This window comes from Drosophila guanche, unplaced genomic scaffold (assembly GCF_900245975.1).
Source record: "Drosophila guanche unplaced genomic scaffold, DGUA_6, whole genome shotgun sequence".
Taxonomy (NCBI): Eukaryota; Metazoa; Arthropoda; class Insecta; order Diptera; family Drosophilidae; genus Drosophila; species Drosophila guanche.
In genome coordinates, this window is record NW_022995747.1 from 2,875,738 (window position 1) to 2,896,014 (window position 20,277).

The following is a 20,277-nucleotide window of genomic DNA, read 5'->3' on the forward strand; positions in this document are numbered from 1 at the left end:
CATATAATATACATCGATACAATGAAATTAAACTTTAAGCTTTTATTCAAAATCGGCATCGCGCTGTGGTGGTTGTTGTGCCCGCGCGTTCTCCAAGTTAATTCCTTTCCCTGGAAATAAGGGTCGTTATTCCGATTCGCTCCGCACGACACACGAACTAAAAAGTTAACAGAAAGTATTAAAAGTGTAGCAAGTTCCTTTGAATAAGTGTCACTCCATAAAAGCAATAAAATTATCTAAAAGTTAACATCGACAAAGCAATTCGAGGAAGCAACAATGTTTTCACGTCCAAGGTAAGCGCTTTCCGAGAAAACACAAAAAGGGACTCGCCTCCAGTTACAATTGCATTATTGGGAGGATGTGTTGGGGCTGCCAGTGGGGCGTTATGCAACATGACGAGTGGCAGGCACTGCCCCAGCTGTTAGCCCAGTGACCTAGTCGTCGACGCGGGGCATACGAGGCAGACGGATGGCCGCCAAAAGGCGTCTGCTCTCCTCCCTCCCGCATCAAGCCTTTGCGCAGCTTTCGCTTTTCGTCGCACACACACACATTCACACACACGTGAGTGCTTACCAAGGGATGCCTGAGAGAGAGAGAGGGATGTACAACATATTCGCACATGGCCTGGCATTGACCCGCTCCCTCTCTCCCAGCTGCTGGCTGATCGGACATTCTTTGGCATCTTCCTTTTCACTTTTTTTCTTCTGCATTGCATAAGATTCGACTGCACTCTGCTCCTATCTCTTTGCTGCCAAAAACAGCTGAGAAAAATCAATACCAAAAACCTGGCGACACGACACCTTCACGTTCATGGACATGGACACATATGCATGTATGCACACGTCTTTTCTGGTTGAAACTGGCAAAAAATTCTAAAATTAGTGTGTATACCCACAGATGTGCTGGCGTTGGCCTTTTTTTTTTTTTCTTCTGCTTCTTAATGAGGCTGTTGCTGGTGTTTGTGCTTTAAGCACTTTTTCGTTGCCAAGTTCATCAAGAAAACACAAAATCAAATTGTTTCTAGCGCTGCCCACCTTCCTTCCTGCTCACGCCGCGCCCTATCACGGATGGTCTACTTACCGTCTCTTTCTCTGACGAACCGTTAGATGGCTGACGCACTCCAAAAATCCAGTAAGAGTACATTGACTCTTGTTCAAGTTCACACACACACACACGAAGGGCGGTGCTGCCGCCTGGTCAGCTGGTCGCCCACCACAGAGAGACAGTGGGCCTGTTATATATTCGCACACCCTAAGAGCAAAGCTTTTGCAAATACATATATTCAAACATCCCAAACTAACAAAAACGGGAAACGCATTGCATTGATTAGATATCTATATTCTACAACTTTTAGTAGTAATCAAACAAATAGTTCAGCAAATTACCATCCATCCAGTAAAAATATATTCTAAGCCTCTCAAAATTTGCCACACACGTCAAGTTAAGTACCAATAAAACTGTATATTAATGGCGAAAACATAATTCTTGGCCCCACTGTACACAAACACTGACTGAACAACTGGAAAACATTTTGTGACACGCATTTATTCGTATTTCCTATTTGGTTTGGATGGAGGCAGATATGCGAAATTGTTTAGCACTTTCTGGGCTCATGTGAGTTGTCCATTGACGGTGGAATGATAGCGTTACCTAAACACATCCGCCCCTGCCTCTGCTCCCCCAGGCCAGCCCCTAGCAACTCTTTCGATAATTATCAGCCCAGAAGCTCTCTCATCAAGTTACACACATTAGCTGCCTTTGGGAAAGGGTGGGGGGGGGGGGGGGGGGGGGGGTCGGGGTTGACGAGGGGCTAGAGGCTCGTGGCGGCGTCATGCGCTTCTGCTGTACCAACGTCACTAACGGGTTTTTTGCTATGCCATAAATCGCCAACGATCTGGATAGCATGATTTCATCAATGAACCGCAAAAGGGAAATTAGTCAGACGACTCTACATATTTTGTTCTGCTGCTGTTTTTTTCCCCTCTTCTGTTTGCTCATCTCTCTCTGCAATTAGTGACAACTAAACAAATAATAATAATACTAGAAATACATATGTTATACATGCTTTATCGCCATGTTCTGGTTTTGCTATTCATCATTTATCTTTCTTATCTTAGGAGAATAGCAGGGGTAGCAGCCGTGTGACTTATGTAGTTTACCCAAAGTTTTTTGTACTATGCCCTGCTAGAGGGTAATATTATTTAGATTGCACGTTTTGGAAGCATAAACCGATTCCCTAAATTGTATACTCCTTTCTTTTCTGATTTAATATCTGAAATCTTCCTAAGTCACAATTGCTCCAAAATTAGATATTTGCTAGAAAAATGTATTTTTTCCCAAAGATATTTTCAACAACAAATTATACATTTGAAATATGAATTAAAAGTGGAATGTTTTTCTTTATAAGTAACCCTGGAATATTTCCAAAGATAAACCCACCCAAGAATCACACGTGTCTCATAATATGGTTTAACATAACTTTAAAATGTTTTCATCAATTTTCCTACATCTTTGCAAGGGTATCCAAAGCTTCGACATTCAAAGACAGTCTTCCCTTTCTTGTTTTGGTATGCCTTCCCCCATGCGGTGATAAACAAAAACCAGCTGATAGCGACCTTGAAAATAGTAATTTGTATACATATATACAAACATCTAAACACACACATATGTACATATAAATATATAAAATATATATAGTATTCATTTTGATAGATACGTGCACTTCTTCCAGTGACAATGTCAAGAGTGTCATCATTGTCAGTGGGGGGGTTTTGTTGCGGATTGCCGTCCCACAATTGACAAACTGATGAATTATATGCAATTTCCCCCCTACCCTTTTTCATTGCAGTTTGTGTGGAACTGTTGGGAAACTGTGCCGCTGCGGCACTTCCACAACTGGAGCAGCAGCAGCTGGAGGAACAACCACATCGCCGGCTGTCTCGGCTCTGGCATTGTGCGAGGCCCGTCGTTATCATGAGGTGGTGGGCGACATTATCTGCCCATCGCAGGTGCGAGGCATCGATCACATCCGTGATCCACGTCTCAACAAGGTAAGATAACCATCCACAGCCCAAGAGGTGCCCCACTTTAAGCAATTTCTTGCCATTTCCAGGGTCTAGCCTTTACTTTGGAGGAGCGCCAAGTGCTGGGCATCCATGGCCTGCAGCCCGCTCGCTTCAAGACGCAGGAGGAGCAGCTGCAGCTGTGCAAAATCGCCGTGAATCGCTACACAGAGCCGCTGAACAAGTATCTGTATCTCAGCGATCTGCACGATCGCAACGAGCGGCTCTTCTTCCGCTTCCTCTCCGAGAACATTGAGGATCTCATGCCCATTGTGTACACGCCCACCGTGGGCCTGGCCTGCCAGCGCTTCGGTCTAATCTACAGGCGTCCCCACGGCCTGTTTGTCACCTTCAATGACCGGGGACACATCTTTGATGTGATGAAGAACTGGCCGGAGCCAAATGTTCGTGCCATTTGCGTGACCGATGGCGAGCGCATTCTCGGCCTTGGGGATTTGGGTGCCTGCGGCATGGGCATTCCTGTGGGCAAGCTGGCCTTGTACACGGCCCTCGCTGGCATCAAGCCGCACCAGTGCCTGCCCATTGTGGTGGATGTGGGCACCAATAACATCGATCTGCTGGAGGATCCTCTGTATGTGGGTCTGCGCCAGAAGCGCGTTGTCGGCCGCGAATACGACGACTTCATCGATGAGTTCATGGAGGCGGTGGTGAAGCGCTACGGCCAGAACACCCTCATCCAGTTCGAGGACTTTGGCAACCACAATGCATTTAGGTTCCTCGACAAATACCGCAACAACTACTGCACCTTCAATGACGATATCCAGGGCACAGCAGCCGTGGCTGTCGCTGGTTTGTACGCCTCCAAGCGCATCACTGGCAAGTCCTTCAAGGATTACACTTTCCTGTTTGCCGGTGCCGGTGAGGCTGCCATCGGCATTGCCGATCTGGTCGTCAAGGCCATGGTGGCCGAGGGCGTACCCATCGAAGAGGCTTACCACAAGATCTACATGGTGGACATTGATGGTCTGCTGACAACCACCCGCAAAGTGGGCAGCCTGGACGGCCACAAGGTCAACTATGCCAAGGATGTGGAACCCATGGCGGATCTCGAGCAGATTGTCTCGACCATTAAGCCAAATGTGAGTGGAAAAAAGCCTTTGGATTCCTTTTACTGATGCGCTGACTATTGCTTTTGCAGGTGCTCATTGGTGCCTCAGCCTGTGCTGGTCTGTTTACGCCCAAGATCCTGCGCACCATGGCCGACAACAACGAGAGGCCCGTGATATTTGCCCTCTCCAATCCCACCAGCAAGGCGGAATGCACAGCCGACGAGGCATACCAAAACACGGATGTAAGCAGCAACAAAGTTTCCATTTTCCCCATGACTTTTATTTACATAAATCGTTTCCTTTGCAGGCTCGTGTCATCTTCTCGTCGGGCTCACCCTTCCCACCGGTTGTAGTGGGCGACAAGACGTACTATCCGGGTCAGGGCAACAATGCTTATATCTTCCCTGGCGTGGGTTTGGGCGTGATCTGCACTGGCACGCATCACATACCCGACGATATGTTCCTGATTGCCGCCCAGGAGTTGGCCAACTTTACGGAGGCCACCGATATTGAGCGTGGCTCGCTGTATCCGCCGCTGGCGAGCATCCGTGATGTGTCCATGAATATTGCCATTGGTGTGACCAAGTGTGCCTATGACAAGGGTAAGGAATCGAAGTCAGAGCTGCCATAATTATGAATTAATTGGATTTTCTTGTGTGCTGTTTGTTTAGGTCTGGCATCTACCTATCCGGAGCCGCAGGATAAGCGCAAGTGGCTGGAGGATCAGCTGTATAACTTCAACTATGAGTGCTCGATGCCCGTGACTTGGACCTGGCCTCGCATGCCCTACATTAAGACTCGTGAATTAGTGCCCACCAAGCTCTATGGAAAAAAAAGTGATTACTAATTTATTGATTTCTCTTTCACTCTGTTACAGGCGAAGAAAGCCCGCTCATTGCCGCCATCAAATAAGCAAAGCGTGTTCAAGTTCAAGCGTGTTGGCACCACCACCTCAACCTCTCTATGTTTTTGTTGCAACTCCTAACCCACTTCTACTACTGCTACTACTGCTACTACTACTACTATTTGTACTTCCAATGCCGCTCGTTCGTTCACCATTCAGCACCACAAATCAATCTACTAATCTAATCAAGCCACACACAAAAATCCGATTCCAACTGCTATTATCCTCCATATATAAATATGTTCTGCGATTGATTCGTTTGCCTCCTGCCAGCGAATGGTTCTACGGTTCTATTACTACTACGACTGTCAACCCACGCCCGATGAGTGCACTTTTTGTAGATAATATTCGCACCTGCTGGAGAGAGAAGCGCGTAGTAGAAATTCGAGCGACGGGCGCAACGGAATAATCGTTAAATGTACACCTTTTCGATATGTTTCTTATAATATATATAGTATTATATATGTATGTATATGTTATGGATATGTATATGTATACGTTTTTAGTTATGTATTAATTATAATGTTTATTGTTTTGTGATCGATAACAAACCGACTGCTGACGCTGACGATTACAATGACGATAACGATTGACACTGAACAAATGCAGTATTCCTTATCCAATTAACTCTACTACTAAATGTATTTGCTATGTGCCATGCTTTTGATTTGCTAATCTCTACCTTTGTCTCTTTCTTGGCTTTCGCTTGCACTCTCCATCTCTCTCTCTCTTGCTGATCTGTAACTAACTCTGAAGGCGGCATAAAGCGAGCAGCTACCAACATATATATATATATTTCTATTGCTTACTCATAACTCTCACTCCTTCTACTCTCACACACAAAATATCGACACAAAATCTATTAACTGCGGTATTCGACAATTGTTTGATTGATCTATTGCTATGTTTCCCTTTCGTTGCCATACAGAGAACGAAGAGATTCTATAAATTAGCCAACCAACTTCCCCCAAAGCAACCAACCCACTACCACCGACCGACCGCCTACAACATATTGGCCCACAAAAACCACAGACAGCAAGCTAAACAGCTCCGAGAACTGGTGAGAGCATAAGTCCCCCAAAAAAAGACAACCCCCCCCCAAGAGCAACTAATTCGCAGCAGCCGTTAAATATTCATTCAAGTTATCAAGAGTCCAAAATTCGTATTTGTTTAGTTGTCTGCCACGCGTATCCTGTGTGTGGATATCCGTGCGGACACACATTTATCTATCCATATATCGATTATGTTTGTTGTTGAGCCACGTCTGATATTTATTAACGCAATTAAGCAGCTTTTGTTATACATAATTTATTGTTACAACCTAAATGTACCACGAACTAGCAATGATATAACTATAGAGAGAAAACATACCCATACCCCAATGCCCCCCCCCAATCGATCGGACCGATTCAGCCATTGTACAATTGACTAGATTTGATGATGTGCGATAAACAATAAAAATTAAACAACAGAAATTAATGTAAGGTATTTTACTCTAGTCTTCAGAGCTCATACTGAAGCTTAAGTCGGGCTTAAGTTTGTTCTTTGATTTGCAGATATTTTGGTATGTTTAATCCTTCATTTCTCTACAATATTGAGTGAAATTTAACACTCAAAGTTGGCGCTTTGAGAGCGCAGAACCAATACAAGTTTTGAGGCAAAATAACAATTTTATGAAGTCGCTTTGTTTACGTCGTCGTGCAATCAAATGCAGGTATATATTTGGATATTCCCTTGTTGATCACAAAGAGAGAGAGAGCGAATCTCTTGCCAACAATGGAGATCGGAGAGCTTATCAATCGGGTTCGCTCTCAAGCTGTGCTCTGAGTGGAACTCTCAGATGTAGAACCTGAGCTCTGACTAGATCTCTCTGAGGCATGCAATCTCAGCGCTGCCTTGATGATCTCTTTGAGACACAAAACCTGAGCTCTGAGCTCTGAGCTCTGAGTGTATCTCTCGCTGGCATAAAACCTGAGCGCTGGATCAGCAGCACCCAGTCGAGATTTGAGCGTCAGTTTGCAAAGTTTTCCACAGGTTTGTGTTACGTTTCGATCAGTTTTTCTCTGAAATGATAAGCAGATGCTTTGTCGCTGTCTATGGCATTGCCCTCGTGTTCGGTGTACAGGCCGCTGGAGCAGGTTAGAGTAATGAATTCTCAGAATTCTCTTGCCTATAGCTTGGCATTGAAAAACAATCTCTCTACAGCCTATGCCGATGAGTGCGCTACGCCCAATGGGGAGTCGGGCCAGTGTATGCCCTTCTCCTCCTGCAAGGACATTGAGGAGCGACTGACGCAGAGCCAGCAGTCGGGACAGAGTGTGCCAGCCGATTATGCCAGCTATCTGCAGAAGGCTTCCTGCGGGGAGTTTAATGGAGTGGTAAGCGAAGCACACAGCAAAAAACTCAAGCAAGAAGTCAACTGATTCGTTTTGATTGGATTTTGCTTTTCCAGCGTCACTTTTGCTGTCCGGCAGCTCAGATCCAGCACAACTCCAAGGTGATGGCTTTGTTCAAGAACAAGAGCTTCGATTGTGGCAACTTTCTGAGCCAGCGTGTGGCCAATGGCTATGAGGTGAAGCTGTCGTCCAGGCCCTGGATGGCTCTGCTGCGCTACCAACAATTTGGCGAACCGCGTTTCCTCTGCGGCGGTGCACTCATTTCAGAACGTAGGTGCCCTCACAGAGAGTGCCTTTCCCCAGCAAATTCATCATTTAATCTCTTTTTAGGCTACATTCTGACTGCTGCTCATTGTGTGCATGGACTTCAGGATGATCTGTAGGCCAAAACAAAACTAAAATCTATCTTTACACCCAACTCATCGTCTTCCTTCTCTTTTCTAGCGATGAGATACGCCTGGGTGAGCATCGCATCTCCACGGAGGAGGACTGCCGCCAGCAGGGCCGCAAGAAGAAGTGTGCTCCGCCCGTTGTGGATGTGGGCATTGAGAAGTACATCATCCACGAGCACTACGATGCCCGTCACATCATGCACGACATTGCACTGCTGCGATTAAAGCGAAGCGTTCCTGTGCAGAGTAAGTTCTCTAACGATCGAAACCCAAGACTTACCTTAAAGTTTTCTTCCTTTTTCTTTCTCCTTTGCAGAACACATCAAACCGATCTGCCTGCCCATCACAGATGATCTGAAGCAACAGGCGGAGCAGATCAACACGTTCTTTGTCACAGGCTGGGGCACCACGGAGAATGGTTCCTCCTCTGATGTCCTGCTCCAGGCGAATGTGCCCCTTCAGCCACGTTCCGCCTGCTCCCAGGCCTATCGTCGTCAGGTGCCAACCACGCAGCTGTGCGTTGGAGGCGGTGATCTGCAGGATTCCTGCAAGGGTGACTCCGGTGGCCCACTGCAGGCGCCCGCCCGCTATCTCGGAGAGTTTGCCCCACGCATGGTGGAGTTTGGCATTGTCAGCCAGGGCGTTGTCTCCTGTGGCCAAATAAGTTTGCCCGGCCTCTACACGAATGTCGGGGAGTATGTGCAATGGATAACAGATACCATGGCAAGTCATGGACTGTAATCGAGAGATGAGAGTTGATCTTCTACACTCCAAAATATTATTGTGTATTTTAGTAATTAGTAAAACCATAAATAAATGCGAGTATATAATATTTAAATATTTCTAAAGTTACTCACAAGTTTTTGGTGTTTAAGGGGGAAAGAAGTGGGGAGGAGTTGCACACTTATGATGTTTTTTTTTTTTGATTAATTAAAACACTTTTTAATAGCTAAAATATTTCACAAATAAGATATAAAAATGCTTCTTAAAAATACAAAAGTTTGCAACAATTTTAATCAGAAGCTTTGTATTGTTCGCTTGCTCCAGTTTCCTAAGAAAAACGATTAAATGAGTGGCCTATATTATAAAATTAGCTGCTAGCACTAAGATGTTGCAGCCTGGAAACAATCAAAGCGACTTTTTACGAGCATCTCTACCGCACATAAAAAAAACAGTGGCAAAAATAGATTAACGTTGTGTTTCTTCTGATGAATCATTAATATAGATATTACTAGCCATGCATATTGCATATCCGGTTAATAATTCTTCATTATTTATGAATATTTCAAATATATAAATATAATTATGCAACGAGAGGTATGAGTAATAGAAAATTATTTGAATTGCACTTGCAATAAATCAGCGATAATATACTTAGTTTATCAGCTCAATTGTTACTATCCATTAGTGGGAATAATCACACAAACTGATTATGATTAAACAAATTTATTGAGTGGATATGGAACCGCCCTAACCGTGTGTGTGTGTGTGTGTGTGTGTGTTTGCTCTTCCGACCTATCCTAATGGAGGGTGTGGAAGTGCCCAGGGCAAACGGGTTGACAGTTTGACAGGTACGTATAATAGAAGGATTTGTTTTATTGGCAAACCACAACATTTGGGGGAATTTTTTTTGTAGCATTGCGCTCCACGCATTTGCGAATTAAGCCAAGAGTTTGATATCCCACAAGCCGCTTGGGGTTTTCAGTTCTGGAAATTCCATAACGATGTTACACATACGAGCATCCAAAAGAACGAGTTTTAAAACAGCAAAACAGCAAAACACACACACACAGAAACTACCTGACTGTCTGGCCTCCAATGGGGGTGTGGGCGTGTGAGTGGGGAACTTGCGATAGAAATTACAATTTCGAAAAACGTTTTAATTCAACTTTTCAGCGATAAAAAAAGTACCGCTTATAATGGGTGTCTCACGGATCTCTCTCGCACTCTCTCTCTCTCTCTCCCGTCGCGTGCCAGAGAGAAAACTCTCGAGAGTATTATCGATGTACGATGTGGGGTTTCCTGGAATTTAATCGCTTTTCCCACGCTGCAAGCTGCGGGTTGAGCTGAGAGCGCACTATGGTAGCTAATAATCTTGCCCAGATCTGGGGCGTCAACACGTGCGCGCGCCGCTGCTACTCTGACACTGGTAAACCTGTTGGGTATACGCGATATGCATTCTGACTTGGCGCTTCCCCAGAGCACGATTGCCGAGCGATGAGCTCGGATACAAAAGCTCGGCACACGACGATCTACGGCTCATTCTCCGTCGATCTGCTGAGCGCGCATGTTGAAAAACATTATCCACCAGTAGTCTACAGATCATACATAAATAAATATCCAACAACTAGAGACTGGTTTCTAGAACACTGAGCGCGGCAGTTGATAGACCGAATCACAACAGGATGGCTTCTATAATCACAAACAGCCTCAGCTTGAGCTTCGTCTGGCTGATTGTCGTCTGGCCAGAACTGGCGCTAGCACGTAAGTTCACAGCGGCGATAGAGGTTCATCGGGAATGGGCGTAACCGGAACTTTTGTTTACTTTCAGAGCGCAGTTGTCTGACACCAGCGGGTGCCCCGGGCCTGTGTGTGCCCTCGCAGGAGTGCGGCTTTGTGAAGCAGCTGCAGGACATTTACGGACGGAATATACCGCGACGCTTGCAGAACCAAATGCGGCAGATGCAGTGCAACGGGAAGACAGATGTAAGTTCGGGAAACGTTCAACAAACTTACAACTCTGACTTGAATACCTTTTGGTGCTTGCTCTTTGCAGGAATTTCATTTATGCTGCCCCGGCGACACTGGCACACGCATGGAACAAGCCGAACAGCGCTTCACAGCCACAAAGACGGCGAGGGCTGCGCCCGGCGATCTAAATCGCATCGATCCGGCGGGTTATCGGCTGCTCGACTCTGTCACGCAGTGCGGCAATCGTGGCAATCCCAAGGTGAGTGGCGGCCGCAACTCAAAGCCGGGAGAGTTTCCCTGGGTGGCGCTGCTCAAGTACGAGACCTCGGGACGTCAGTTCCTGTGCGGCGGCAGCCTGATCAGCGATCGTTTCATACTCACCGCGGCACATTGCATCGTGCAACAGCCACCGCTGTAAGTACCACTGGAAAGCGAAATTTAAATTAATTTTTTTAAAGCTAAGAAAATTCTTTGATTACAGAATTGGCGTGCGGCTGGGTGAACACGATTTGGCCAGGGAAGAGGATTGCACGTACTTGGGCGGCATTCATAGGGTGTGCCAGCCGCCCCACGAGGACTTTGGCGTGGACGATGTGCGCGTGCATCCCAGCTACTCGCATGGTTCGATCAACAATGACATTGCGCTGATCAAGCTGGATCGCAGTGTGGTGCTGCCCAAGTCACACATTGCACCCGTTTGCCTGCCCATCGACGACGAGTCCAAGCAGCTGGCCCACGATCAGAGCTTCCTGATTGCCGGCTGGGGTCGCACGGACAAGGAGGATGCTGCCTCCATACAGCAGCGGGCACTCATCACCCGCAAGGATGTCTCCGTGTGCCGCAATTACTACAACAATGCGCCCGTCAATGAGAATCACATCTGCGCCACCGGCTCCGGCATCGCACACACCTGTCGCGGCGACTCTGGTGGCCCGCTGTTCTTCAAGCATCGCTTCAAGCAGCACTATCGCTTCGTGCAGTACGGCGTCATCTCGTTTGGCGGCCAGCGCTGCGGCACGAACAGGAATCAGCCGGGCGTCTTTGCCAACATCATTGACATGTTGCCCTGGATAACGCAGAATTTATATTGATTGGGAATCTCATCTGCCTGACAGATCCTTACCAATACCGTCCACTACTCCACTGTTTCGCTTTATTTATGTCCATAGCTTTAGCAGCCCTTTGCCATAGATATTTTTAACGTTTTTGGTTTAGTTTTTGTATAATAAATGTGTTAAAATATACAACACTGTGCACAGCACTTTCGGCACTTGTCAACACTGGTGCTGATTAACTTGATATAAACATTAAACAAAACCACTCTTTATGCTCTTTATTGCTTGGTAAGTAAATAAATTGATGATTTCAACAGCACATAAATTCTCTTGAAACTCTGACGCACTTTACTGTGCCTCAATCTCAGCGTAAATATCTTGACATCTATGGGAATCCTCGGGCAATTTGTGTTTACCTGAAACTACAATTCTTGTTGCTTGTTTATTTGTTTTTTTTTTAGGGATTAATACACTCATTTAATTGGCTTGAAACTTACCCGAAACCTAGAACTGACTCATGTGAAGATATAAAGATATGACAACGAGAAGTTCAAGGCTTTGTCTACACATTCCCGATGGGAATCCCTTTGGTAAAACCGCAATGTTAATTGATTGGCTACAGCTCCTTGCAGTTGAGTCATTTGTATAGTTTACGGATGGACAGGAGTTTAGTTTTTGTGAGTCATGTGTGGCATGCAACAGTAACGTGATTAATCAGAACCAACTAAAGAATTACATGAACATTCTGACAGCATCACAATGAAAATATGGGCTTGAAATGCTAAAGCCCTGACTCACAGCGAAAGAGTAAAGACGTAAGTGAGTCGTTTGGTATGCTTTAATTTTGCGGTTAAGCAATTAATTGCATGCCTTAAACAGTTCAGAGACTTGCTACAAACTAATTCTTGATTCTTTGAGTGAAATTTCAATACTAGTATAACGATTACGGGAGTGGGAAAGGCCCTACCTTCTAATCTATTTATTTCTGGAAACAAAAATAATTAATAGCCTGGCTGACCTACGAATTTGACAGGTCCACATATGATTTATGCCATATATTCCATGAAAATATTACCATTCGAAGCGTTATTGAACTAAATCCATGGAAATAAACCAGGGTAGTGCTGCTTATTCAGCTGCTAATGTAGGACACGCCACGGAACAAAGGATTGTGATGGATATCCGACATTGAAATCGTTGCCATTGTTCCACGAAAAAAGCTCTCTCTCTCCCCCGAAAAGTATTTCCTGTGGCAACAGTTTGTATTTTTCCGTTGAACGATGCACAATGAACTGGAGCCGCCTGCAGGGATACGCTGTAAAGGCTGTGCTCTATTTTGTGACATTTTATCAGTCGTTGCCATTTTTTGGCAGTGTCTCACTGTCGCTGCTGCATAGTTACATATCCTCTTCGGTTTCGTTTAGCTTGGATACCATTTAGTAAGTTGTTTTGGCATTGAAGTACGCTCTGCTTAAAGCCTCTTTCCTAGCCTCAATTGGAACTCTACATTTCCGGCCATCACCGTCTGCGAGATTTACAACGCTGAGAAGATTTGGGAGCTGAGTGACAGCCACTTTGGCAGCGAGCATGAAATGCACATCGATGACTTTATCAGCGAGATTGTGTTCTATCGTGGCGTCTGCAGCAGCTGCGAGAACTGCGCCAAGCTGCGCTGTCCCGCAAACTACACGCTGCTCCTGGAAGTGGTAGGTCCAACCCGAAGGGCTGTTCGATTTCCCGTTCACATTCTGCCGCCTTGCAGTTCCGCACCAAGTGCCATCAGTTGATTGTCAACTGCAGCTACCTGAACAAGCTGTTCGACTGCTGCGATGAGTTCCTGCCGCTGCCCACGGAGTACGGACTGTGCTACTCCTTCAACTCCCATCAGGCGCGTAAGGTGGCCCATGTGCAGTACACAAACAATCGCATGACGGGCCCTGGACATCTCACATTCAATGCTGCTGCGGATGTTCAGCTTTATGTGCACGCGCCCATCGATGTGCCCTTTCAGCTGTCCGAGGGCATGATACGCGAAACGGTGCTGCTGGGCCACTTCAAGGAGCTTGTGCTGAACGTCATCGAAGTGCACAATGACGAGAGCGTGCAGGACTTGAGCATGGAGCAGCGGCGATGTCGCTATGGCCACGAGCACGTAGCCGATCGTCAGGGCATCTACGAGTTCTACAGCTACTCCGGCTGCGTAGTGGAGTGCACCGTGTTGCTGCAGCTGGTCAACTGCAACTGCACGAATCACTTTATGGCTGTGCCCGGACAGAATTCACTGCCCGTCTGCGACTATCTTGGCTTGATCTGCTTGACCAAAGTGAGGGAGAAGCTGATGACGGAGCGCAAGTCCTGCGAGTGCATGAGCGCGTGCGAGGAGCCCGAGTATAATATTATCTACAACTCCGCAGACAGGTGAGTCAGCGATGGTCCTAGTATGCCCTCAGTTTATGGTGTTTCTCCTCTTCCTTCAGCGACGATGAGGATGCGGAGGAGATCTCCAAAGTACGTGTGGCCCTCGTGGAGCTGCCCACGCAGCGTTATGTACGCCGTGTGGCGAAGACCATTTTGGATTTCTTGAGTAAGCAGCGGATGGCATTCAAAGACACTCCAATAAACGTTTAAATCTCTTCCTGCAGTCTCCTTGGGCGGCCTGGTGGGTCTGTTCTTCAACACCTCCGCGCTGCGCATGGTGGAGGCCGTTTTTCTGATCGTGCGACATAGGAAAAGGGTCGTGCAGTGGGTTAAGCGAATTTGGTTTGGCACAATTAATTATTTACAGATTCTGGACCAGTCAAAATAAATCACAATGGCATTTTCTTTACATTCTAGTTGTCTTTTCAATTGGTAGAGTATTAATGTTTAGTTGGTTATTGTTGTTTACGGCTGCAGTTGGGTGGAAGCTCAGCTTGTGCCCATTTTCTGTGCCACATAGGCGACATTTTCCGTCTGACCAGACCAAGCGGGCGGTGTGAGGACCTGCAGTAGTTTCTGCAGATAGTTGGGCAGATACCAATAGCTGGAGAAGAACACCAAAGCCAGCATGACCAGAAAGAAACCATCTACAAAAATGCACAATCTCCATCAGAAAAATTTGAACGTATTAAAACCACATTTACTCACTGATTAACTTCCTCTCCCATGGCTCCAGCATGTTAATGCATGTGATCAGTGCATACTGGCGATACAGGTGAGTGGCTAATTGTTTAAGGTTGAACATTTTGAATTACGAATGACTAAAGTCCAATGCAGAACCACGAATTAAAATGCAAGTGGGCTGTAAACAAAGAACATATGGTAAGCAAACTACACGAGTGTTGACTAACGGAAATAGATTTCAGTCAAGTATCCTACTTTATAGTGTAGATACATAAATACATCAAATAGTAAGTTGTACGGCTGTAAACTGTTTAAAGCGAATATAAAATTATTCATACACTTGTGTTGAGGCAGTCCCCATACTAGACTAGTTTCCCTGCACGGCTGTAAAACGTTTCTGAAGTATCATAGCAGCCAGCTCTTGCCAGCTATGTGTCAAACAGCTGTTTTTTGTTTATATTTCAATTTTTGGCGGCTATGGAAAATGCAAGTTCGTCGTCAAACAAGTTAAATCTATTTAATAACTCGTGCTTGGACATATTGCAAAGAGATAGCCAATCAAGAATTGCAACGGGCCACAAAGGTCTGGACAGACACTTGGGTGGTGGAATTGCCTTGCGACAAATAACCGAATTGGTAGGAAATTCGGGTACCGGCAAAACAAAAATGTGGTAAATTACGTTTATTTATGATTATTTATGCTTTGAATGATGTCTGATTGTTGTTTTGTTCAGCCTGCAGCTATGCTTGAATGTGCAAATACCAAAATCTGCTGGCGGCTTGGAGGGGGCTGCACTTTTCATCGATACCCGACGAGATTTCCATCCAGACAGACTGCAAGGTGCGTGGTTCTTCAATTAAATGTCGAATCTCATGTAAATGTAGCCCATGTTAACCTACAGAACTGGCCTATGACCTGGAGAGGCAATATAAACACAAATCACCTGACTTTCAGGCGTCCAAAATGCTGCAAAACATTCACTACGTGAGCTGCCCGGATGCAGTCCAGTTGATGGCCACCGTCCTGAGCTCTCACCGGCACCTGATGGCCCATCCAAATGTATGTTAATGTATGCGTGCTCACTGAATTGTTTACTCAAGATCCCGCCTGCATGTTCTGCAGATAAAAGTGATTGTGATCGATTCGCTAGCGTTTTCCCTGCGCATGCTGGAGGATGGCGCCCAGCGTTTCGAGCTGCTACTGGAGCTGCTGCAAAGCATGAGGCGACTGCAGCGCGAACACCCAGTGGCTGTAAGTCCGGCTGTACGTTTGCCAACGACTTGAATAATCCAGTTTTGTGTATATCCGTGACAGTGGGTCGTCACCAATGTGCTGACGCATCGGTGTATTGGCCGGCAATTCCATGTCGTGCCCGCCCTGGGGGATCTGTATTCGAACTTGATCAACGAGCGCATCTGGTTTTCACGCAGCGGCCACTGCTCGCTGGGAAAGTTGTGGAAAACAAGCAGATTAGTCAAGGATTAGATTGTACTCTTACTTTTAGTTGGATAATGATAATGAAAAATAGATTGGCGGCAAATGTTGTTCACGGCTTAATTGCGCTCTCAATCAGTCAAACGATGAATTCCACTTCCCACCCCACACTCCAGTTGATACAATTTTTCGCATGACTGCAGAGAGATGGAAAATGGCTAAACAGGATCCCCAGGCAGTTGCCATAATTCCCATTGGCACAGAAAATGGCATGGCATAGCCACAACTGGCGGCGCACACCCAGCCAGGTGCTGAACACTTGCTAAAAGCACCACTCGAAGCCACTCTGGCGACAACGACTGCGACGACGATGCTATCAATGGCGTTGCAGTTGCAGATTGACAGGCGAGCACAGGCTGATTTATGCGCGCGACGCAGGAATGTGGCAAAGTGTAAAAAATGTTTACACATACGGACGGTACGTACGAGCAGCGACACCCAAACCAAACCAAACCAAACCAAAGCCAAACCAGAACAGGCTCGTACGAGCGAAGGCAAGTCACGCATATGCAGCGACAACTAATTCAATTTCCACTGGCCAACAAGGAGGAGGCTGTTTAGCCGAGTGTGCACGCCTAATTGGTAATGCGATCGGCTTTATTGAGGCGCTGGAGTTGAAACTGCCGTGGAAGCTCGAGCTTGGGCTCGAACCCAATGCTGAACCTGGGCTGGCTGCAGTCACAGGCTATCGCTGTCGCTCAGCACAAATCCCATTACGTGCAATCCGTTTCGAGCCATAAACATGTAACCACAGCTGCACACCCTCCCAGCCAGTCAGCCCGTTTGCCCGTTGCCGTTGCCGTTGCAGTTTCCTGGCGGCTTCCAGCAGCGCAACTTGTCGCTCGAACTTAATTGCCTCGGCTGCGCTTATGACTTTCGTGTGCAATGCATCCTCAGCTTGAGCATCAGCTTCATCCTCATCCTACATCCACATCCACATCCACAACGCTGCCATCGCAGTTGTTGTCTTCGCTACATTATTAGAAAGTAACTTAAACTTGCAAAAGCCATCAACATCAGCCTTGCATCGTCTTAGTCGTCGTGGTCGTCATCGCTCGCCTGTCGCTGGCGCTATTTTCGACACCGCCTGGCCCGCCATAAATTTCCAAATGCCCTCCAAATGCACTGCAGGGCAGACCCGACCCCAACGGCTTCAACTTCAACTCCGACTCCGGTCCCTGGGGCCGCAGAAATTAGAAATAGTCTGTTGGCTAATTTAGCGAGCTGGAGCTGCTGGCGCAAGTTGAAAGTCCATTTTCTATTTTCCATTTCGTACGGGTTTCAATTAAAACCAAACAAAAAACAAAGCGAACAAAAAAAAAGGAAGGCAGCAAACATTCCGCTGTGCATGGCCTGGCAATTTGGCCACGACCTCGTGCACCACAGCCAAAGTTCAGTTCAGGCGAGAGCCGGCTAATTCCGCCACACTGCGAAGCGACCGAAAGACGGACGGACGGACGGACTGGTTGCCTCGATGGCAGCACCCGATAGCGGCGGATAGCCACCAACCACTACTCGAGAGAGCCACAGCCGCCATGAGATAATCAAATGTTGGACAAAAAGGATTGCCTGGCCTGCCTCCTGCCTTATTGTTCTCAGAAATTGTTATTAATTGAGTTGTACGCTGCACTTCGATTGGATTGGCGAAAGAGAGAGAGAGAGCGCAACCTAAAGAGTGTTGGAGAGTGGCCAAATCTAGCACAGTGGGTGGCCATCTGATGGCCTGAGCTCTGCTTGGCTCATTTGGCCAATCTAATTCAGTTTGGCCATCAATAAGCGTCTTCTCTGCTCATTTGCATACACGTAATTTATGCTCATCAATTAGTTGATTAATTTATTTGGCGTGAGACATTAAGCGGGGCTCTCGGGGCATCTTGCCGCTCCGAACGCTTGTCTAATTAGATAAATGTGCTACATTAATGTCGCCTCCGACATTTATAAAGCGTGTGGTTCTGCCTCAAATGGGTGATTTTTCAGCTCAGCTTAGACACGGGGTTTGTTCATTGTTTTTGTGGGCTATTAGGGTTACGCGTTCCAAGTTGGTTAATCAATTAGTTGGGGGGTAACTAAATTGCTTGGAGGATTGACTCCTAATGTTGAGATTCTATCATGGAAAAGTAAGGTTTCCCTGGTACTTTCCATCAGCTCTATTAGCCAATCAATTGGCGCTACTAAATTAGTTTATAATGCTGCTTATAAATGCCACTTGTCGGCCACAACGACACGGATGTGCCTGGATCTTGATGCAGCTCCCAGCGTGTCTGCTATTTTCAGCTGCAATCTCCTGGCCGGGCCGGCCGTCTCCCGGTGCCTGCCACGGGGGAAATGAAAATATTTTAATTAAAACACAAACTAAACGTTTACTGTAAGCGATGTTATCCATTGCATTTCATACAAATAACAGCGAACTGGCTACCTGGCAAGCGACCTGGCTGCTGCTTGTGGCTCCTCTGGCTTCTGCGTGCAACAAATACGGCAAATGTTGCATGTAACAGCAGCAACATGTGTCGCACATCGCCTATTTGAATATATATCAAATCAGTTTAAGATAATTTTCTATAACAGCTCGACACACACAGGCAAATGGACAAAACATTTGTACAACTTTGTTGGCCAAAGTCTTTCGTTTTTGCTGCCGTTGCTGTTGCTGTTGCTGTTGCTCCTTCTGTCTGCCAGCCTGCCTGCCTGCCTGCCTCACTGCGAGTGCATATTTTACGCGCCGCATTGTTGCAAGCGGATTGAGGATTGAAATTAAGTTGTTTTGCATAAAAGCGCCATAAAAAGGCGCAGCAGTGGAGCGGCAGTGGAGGAGGCCAGGCAATTGTGATTAGAACGACACGACAGGCACGACATGAGACATATGAGACGCTGCAGTTTCTCTCGTTGCATATATGGCCAGCAATTGTCGGACGAAACGAAAATTGGCGGCTCACCACGAGCGACGTATGTCATCGAATGGCACTGCCATTAACGGATCTTGTTGAGAGGAGTCCACCAGGCATCACTGCGGTGACAGCTTCCTGCGACCAATAGGCAAATGCTAGACCAGGCCATGCCCTGAACCAACAGCAGCAGCGGCAGCGGCAGCTACAACAACGGCGGTAACAGCAACTATTATCAATTTAAGTTGGCTAATTGGTTTCAAATTTATGGACCTGTATTTGATATTTATGTCGTCTACAAGCGCTGTGTGTGCCTCGCAATTTTGTGCCTGTCTGCCGTGGATCTGTGCTCGGTCTGTGGCCTGGCACCGGTCGCGGTCCTGGACCTGGGCTCACCATCGTTGGCTGTGGCTGTGGCTGCGGCTGCGGCTGCCACTGCCTTGGCATGCTGCAAACAACGTAATTGGCTTTCAATTTGCAGCAAATTGTTGCAACAGCCACGACAGCAACGAAAAAGAGCAACAGAGAGAAACATATTTAGATTATAGACGGATAAAGTTTATGTACGTTCTGTTCTCGCTCTTGCCTTGTCTTGGCTTGTGTTCTCCTCGGCTTTTGCTCTTTCCTCCATAATTCCAATGAGTTATATGCCCATCATGTGCTGTGCTCTGCTCTGTGGCCCTTCAAAACTTGAAAACGTATCGCGCGTTAATTAAAAAAAGAACCGAAACAACTGGCAACAAAAAATAAAGCGCCAAAAATTCCGCTAAAATTTCGCCTCTGAGGCGGCGGTCGTCCCAAAAGGGCGGCAGCTACCGAGGCCACTGTTCAATAACTAAATAAAACACTCAGAGGAACTGTGTGGAGTGAAGGCGACAGAGAGGCACAGGCCCAACCACAATCAAGCGAAAATTCCTGGCATTTTCTGCTTCATTAACAACACACAACGCGGCCGGCCATTTCGTTTTGTTTTGAGCCAAGTTTACCGCTGACGAAATTTACGCACGTTGGATGAGGCTGCTGCTGCTGCTGCTGCTGCTGGCCTCTGCACCTTGATCATCCACTGGGTTTAGTTTTCGGCTCTGTGTGTTTGTCTGTCTGCTGGCTGTGCTCTTTTTGGTATTTTAATTAGAAACCAAACAACGCAAAATGCATTGCTCGATTCCCAATTCCCGATTTCGCTTTCTTTGCTTTTCGGTCGCTCTTTTTTTTCTCTGCTGATCTGTTT

General features: G+C 46.6%; 6 protein-coding genes across 8 annotated transcripts; 5 read left to right on the plus strand and 1 right to left on the minus strand.

Moving 5' to 3' along the window:
* Positions 1-42: 42 nt before the first annotated feature.
* Positions 43-6,515, plus strand: LOC117583753 (NADP-dependent malic enzyme). Of its 3 annotated transcripts, none has more exons than XM_034272273.1 (7): positions 43-293; positions 2,849-3,050; positions 3,113-4,162; positions 4,222-4,374; positions 4,440-4,734; positions 4,804-4,968; positions 5,961-6,515. In XM_034272273.1, exons 1-7 carry the CDS (start codon positions 277-279, stop codon positions 5,987-5,989), a joined length of 1,911 nt encoding a protein of 636 aa, XP_034128164.1. In that variant the 5' UTR covers positions 43-276; the 3' UTR covers positions 5,990-6,515. The 3 variants fall into 3 exon arrangements, with proteins under 3 accessions (XP_034128164.1, XP_034128165.1, XP_034128166.1); XM_034272274.1 differs by having other exon boundaries at positions 5,965-6,515; XM_034272275.1 differs by having other exon boundaries at positions 4,804-4,932; positions 5,010-6,515.
* Positions 6,516-7,043: 528 nt separating this feature from the next.
* On the plus strand, positions 7,044-8,676 carry LOC117583410 (serine protease grass). Its single transcript, XM_034271698.1, has 6 exons — positions 7,044-7,174; positions 7,242-7,414; positions 7,489-7,702; positions 7,763-7,811; positions 7,877-8,070; positions 8,141-8,676. The coding sequence occupies exons 1-6, from the start codon at positions 7,105-7,107 to the stop codon at positions 8,563-8,565; spliced, it is 1,125 nt and encodes a 374-aa protein (XP_034127589.1). The 5' UTR covers positions 7,044-7,104; the 3' UTR covers positions 8,566-8,676.
* A 1,483-nt stretch (positions 8,677-10,159) lies between these two features.
* LOC117583425 (phenoloxidase-activating factor 3) lies at positions 10,160-11,759 on the plus strand. Its single transcript, XM_034271722.1, has 4 exons — positions 10,160-10,308; positions 10,376-10,530; positions 10,601-10,929; positions 10,997-11,759. The coding sequence occupies exons 1-4, from the start codon at positions 10,230-10,232 to the stop codon at positions 11,604-11,606; spliced, it is 1,173 nt and encodes a 390-aa protein (XP_034127613.1). The 5' UTR covers positions 10,160-10,229; the 3' UTR covers positions 11,607-11,759.
* Positions 11,760-12,656: 897 nt separating this feature from the next.
* Positions 12,657-14,403, plus strand: LOC117583448. The gene is made up of 5 exons (XM_034271747.1): positions 12,657-13,009; positions 13,060-13,276; positions 13,333-13,988; positions 14,048-14,154; positions 14,213-14,403. The coding sequence occupies exons 1-5, from the start codon at positions 12,858-12,860 to the stop codon at positions 14,374-14,376; spliced, it is 1,296 nt and encodes a 431-aa protein (XP_034127638.1). The 5' UTR covers positions 12,657-12,857; the 3' UTR covers positions 14,377-14,403.
* On the minus strand, positions 14,389-14,868 carry LOC117583449 (serine palmitoyltransferase small subunit A). Its single transcript, XM_034271748.1, has 2 exons — positions 14,697-14,868; positions 14,389-14,635 (listed from the first exon to the last, which is right to left on the minus strand). The coding sequence occupies exons 1-2, from the start codon at positions 14,791-14,793 to the stop codon at positions 14,478-14,480; spliced, it is 255 nt and encodes an 84-aa protein (XP_034127639.1). The 5' UTR covers positions 14,794-14,868; the 3' UTR covers positions 14,389-14,477.
* Positions 14,869-15,114: 246 nt separating this feature from the next.
* Positions 15,115-16,230, plus strand: LOC117583039 (DNA repair protein RAD51 homolog 3). The gene is made up of 5 exons (XM_034271201.1): positions 15,115-15,343; positions 15,407-15,513; positions 15,575-15,732; positions 15,796-15,924; positions 15,988-16,230. Exons 1-5 carry the CDS (start codon positions 15,150-15,152, stop codon positions 16,156-16,158), a joined length of 759 nt encoding a protein of 252 aa, XP_034127092.1. The 5' UTR covers positions 15,115-15,149; the 3' UTR covers positions 16,159-16,230.
* Positions 16,231-20,277: the final 4,047 nt, after the last annotated feature.